Consider the following 3,861-nt stretch of genomic DNA (forward strand, 5'->3'; position numbering starts at 1 on the left):
AGCATGCCGTTTTCGTGAAATGACGAAACATTCTTTATTGCAAGTGCCTTTTATGATAGGACGTATTTTGACACAAATATCGAGGGTGGCAATTATCCCTAATTAGCACACTGATATAAGATGGTTGAATTCAACCGCATAATGCCATATTTGAACGGAAATATGTTACTATTTACAACTGGTATCATTTGTAAAAAAAGCAGTTAACAATAAAGGTCTTCGATAATATTTACTTCGATTTGCCGTTTGCCAACATCTCGTACAATAATAGTTGAATACAAATATATTTTGTTTTGTACAATACTGGTCATCTTTTTACAAAAACTGAGCAAGTAAATACATTTTTAAACATATTAAATTTAGACACGTCGACGACAAACCCAATGAGCCAAAGACCTTCCACATCCATGACCGGACAAATGTCATCTTCGGAAGACACATATACAGAACCGCAATATACAACAGGTAGAATGGCACGTGCTCTGTTGTTTTTTTTTTCTTTTCTGTGTTTTTAAGTCCATGATGTCCTATTAATTAGAAATTAATACAAAGCATCGATGTGACAGCTGTCATAATGGCGTCATCATTAGAGACATTACTTCTCATGTGTGCCATTATGGACATATGGAACACGAGCGCTATTTTACTACACTTTCGATGTGGACTACATCGTGTAGGGACTTAACTGAAACTTATCTGAAACTTGTATCTATTTAATTTCATCATGCCTCATAACGCTTTCATTATGTTGATCTGTGGTAGCATTGTCATTATATAATTAAATAGTAATTACAAACCATTATTTTTCTTCCCTAATTGGAACAACGATATAAGATGGTCGAAATCAACCACATAATGCCATATTTAAGCGGAGATATGTTTCTATTTATCACTGCTAACTTATGCAATAAATGCAATTAACAATAAAGGTGGTAAATAATATGTATCAAGATTTGCCGTTCTTCAAACATGTCGTTATATAATAGTTTAATAAACATATATTTGTTCTGTACAATACTGATAATCATCTTACAAACACGTAGCAATTTGGTACATTTGTTTTTCAAAATATTACATTTAGACGCGTCAGCAACACAACCAATGAGCCAAGGACCTTCCCCATATATAACCAGACAAACGTCATGGTCGGAAATGACATATACAGAACCGCAATATACAGCAGGTAGAATGAAAAGTGCTTTGTGTTTTTTATGTTCTGATTTCTTCGTTTTGTAAGTGTTTGACACTAATTATTTATATATTTATACAAGGCGCAAGTGTGACAGCTGTCCATAATGGCCTCATCCTTAGAGACATTATTTGTCAGGTGTGCCATTATGGACAGATGGAACACGAGCGCTTTTTTAATACACTTTTTATGTGAATTATATCGAGTTGGTGATTTACGCCTATATATATGTTGCTTTTTAATTTGAACAACGATGCTATGAGGTTAATGTTTATTTACATGTGTATGTTGTGTTATTAATGTTGAGCTTAATGAGAGGTTTGAAATCTCTGCAACCGGTTTAAACCCTAAATGCTATGCATTGACCGTTCCCATGTGGAGACCTCACCTTAAATCATGATTTTATGTTAAATGTCGCACTACATGTTTTGGATTGTATTGTATAGGCAATATTGGTCATTTGTCTTCAATAAATCAATAGCGGAAATAATTTTATCTCCCATATTTAATCTTGTTATTACATTTTCATATTCTTATTTTTAAGAACATGTATGTGTATTGAGGTCAATTATATCATAAAGTATTGATCGCGGGTTCTAAGGCAGTTAACTATAAAGATCGAATCTAATCATGATCATCAGTTGCCCTTTTCAAAACATGTCTAATCATGGTAGTGTAATTTACGGTTGTTTATAAAGGATATATCGATTTATTTATAATCGGTAAGAAAAGTCCGTTTTGTAGAGTTTTAATGTTTATTCTGGTACAATATTTGGAAAATGAACAGAAAGGCATCACTACCAGAACTCTTTATCTATATGAAATTGTTGTGTATACAGACGGCCTCTTAAATACAATTCTTCAGGGCCAAACTATCTGTTCCAGATACCACAACCTTAAAGCAAACAACAAGGCAGACAAATGCATCACCCACACTTCTTCAAGATGGGGCCAATCAAATGGTTTCCAAAAGTATTATAGACAATCAGTAATAATAACATTTATATCAATACAATTTTGCTGCATATTTTATAACAAAAAACCTGAGTATAATTTTTTTGAATCTGTGTGTACTCGTTGGTTGTATAAGTATCGATAGCTTGTGTTTAGGTTCCAAATCCTTTTGCAACCGAAGGTATATTTATTCTTTAATTACAGGCACTTCCGCGGTACTATAGGCATTACTGTGCCGATTGGAGTCATTGTTATTCTGACTGTAACCATTGTTCTTATACTGCTCAAGAGAAGGTAACATATTGATGATACCAACTGTGGTAGGCTTTAAAAAAGTTTTGTGTATTTTTGCCTATATATCATCCATGGATATACACTTCAAAATATTCATGAAACTAAGTAACTTTGTATTCCAGTTATCATATGAATTCTACATATAATCACCATTTACCATTGTTTGGGGTTTCTTTATAAACTATTCAGGGGATTGCTTCCGTGCATTAAACGCAGAAGTGCCGACAAATCCTCTGATAAACTTGCAGGTAAAGCATCCAATCAAGATTCAAGTGATGACAATGGTGAGGTTCACAACTACTTTGTACAAGAGAAATGTGTACAGGGAAACACCGAAACATTCGATCATTCGGGACATTATAATTACATTGAAATTACGTTGAAAATGGATGGTGAAACTTAATTAGTTCTATTCATTATTCTGATTTCAGCAATATATTTGAAAAAACCTCACCATGCAAGTCAATACAAACACATTACGTGTGTTTATTTAAAAACAAATACTAAACATGTTTCGGCCATAGTCTTCATCAGTAGTATCAATGTAAACAAAAACACAGTCCAACAATACTGCCTTAAATAGTACTTTAAAAAGTATTACAAAATAAGTTGATCTTATGCCTCGTTCGAACAAACTGCGTATACAAAGTTAATGCCCTACATGTATGTATGGCTCGAACAATTGTAGTGATTTTTAACCTACCGCCGTTTTTACTTACGTTCATTTTTCTTTGGGTAAATTGTTCCTTTTAGTTAATATATTAAAAGCGTCCACTGATTTCCGGTAAGCATTGCCGAGATTGTATTCATTGTTGAAAATATGCCTAGAAATGTATCGTTGTGTGTTGTTTTTATATCCATTTGTTTAATGAATGTTTATTGCGTTGATAAAGACCAGAACCTCATTATTATGCTATATAATTAAGTCAAACCACTATTTCGAAGATCTCAACTATATCACTATGGAAATGTCCGAGTAACGCCGCATGAAAAGACAGTATAAAAGCGCGCGTTTTCTCTCTAAACAATCAGTTCTGCTCCCGATTTCGTCGAGTTTACATCTCGAAATTGGTAATTAAATTATATTATTAACATAAATTAGGGACTTTGGGCACATAGTGACTGGCTATCCTCTTCAAACGTTCTGAGAGCCTTGAAGCTGGATTCCTACCCCTCAGCATCCCGGGTCGCTAATAGTTGATATATAAGTCACATACCTTCACACAAACACTAAAAGGCTCCATACCTAGGGTATCGAGTCACACAGACTCGGAGTCATTACGAAGTGTTCCGAGACAAAGGTCTCCATACATAGTCTCGAGGCATAGGTCTCCATACATAGCTCCGAGACATAGGTCTCCATACATAGCTCCGAGACATAGGTCTCCATACATAGCTCCGAGACATAGGTCTCAATACATAGT

The 3,861-nt window shown here is 34.3% G+C and overlaps 1 protein-coding gene across 1 annotated transcript; it reads left to right on the plus strand.

Moving 5' to 3' along the window:
- The first annotated feature begins 227 nt into the window (after positions 1–227).
- LOC127861774 (uncharacterized) lies at positions 228–2,840 on the plus strand. The gene is made up of 5 exons (XM_052400454.1): positions 228–465; positions 1,082–1,183; positions 2,075–2,177; positions 2,348–2,437; positions 2,627–2,840. Exons 1-5 carry the CDS (start codon positions 384–386, stop codon positions 2,838–2,840), a joined length of 591 nt encoding a protein of 196 aa, XP_052256414.1. The 5' UTR covers positions 228–383.
- Positions 2,841–3,861: the final 1,021 nt, after the last annotated feature.

This window comes from Dreissena polymorpha, chromosome 16 (genome assembly GCF_020536995.1).
Source record: "Dreissena polymorpha isolate Duluth1 chromosome 16, UMN_Dpol_1.0, whole genome shotgun sequence".
Classification (NCBI taxonomy): Eukaryota; Metazoa; Mollusca; class Bivalvia; order Myida; family Dreissenidae; genus Dreissena; species Dreissena polymorpha.

What these genes read in the sequence shown, in the direction of transcription:
- LOC127861774 (XM_052400454.1), top strand. Translation starts at nt 384, where the DNA reads ATGAGCCAAAGACCTTCCACATCCATGACCGGACAAATGTCATCTTCG. An exon ending in AGAACCGCAATATACAACAG is followed by an intron (nt 466 to 1,081) that starts GTAGAATGGCAC and finishes TATTACATTTAG; the next exon opens with ACGCGTCAGCAACACAACCA. An exon ending in AAAAGTATTATAGACAATCA is followed by an intron (nt 2,178 to 2,347) that starts GTAATAATAACA and finishes CTTTAATTACAG; the next exon opens with GCACTTCCGCGGTACTATAG.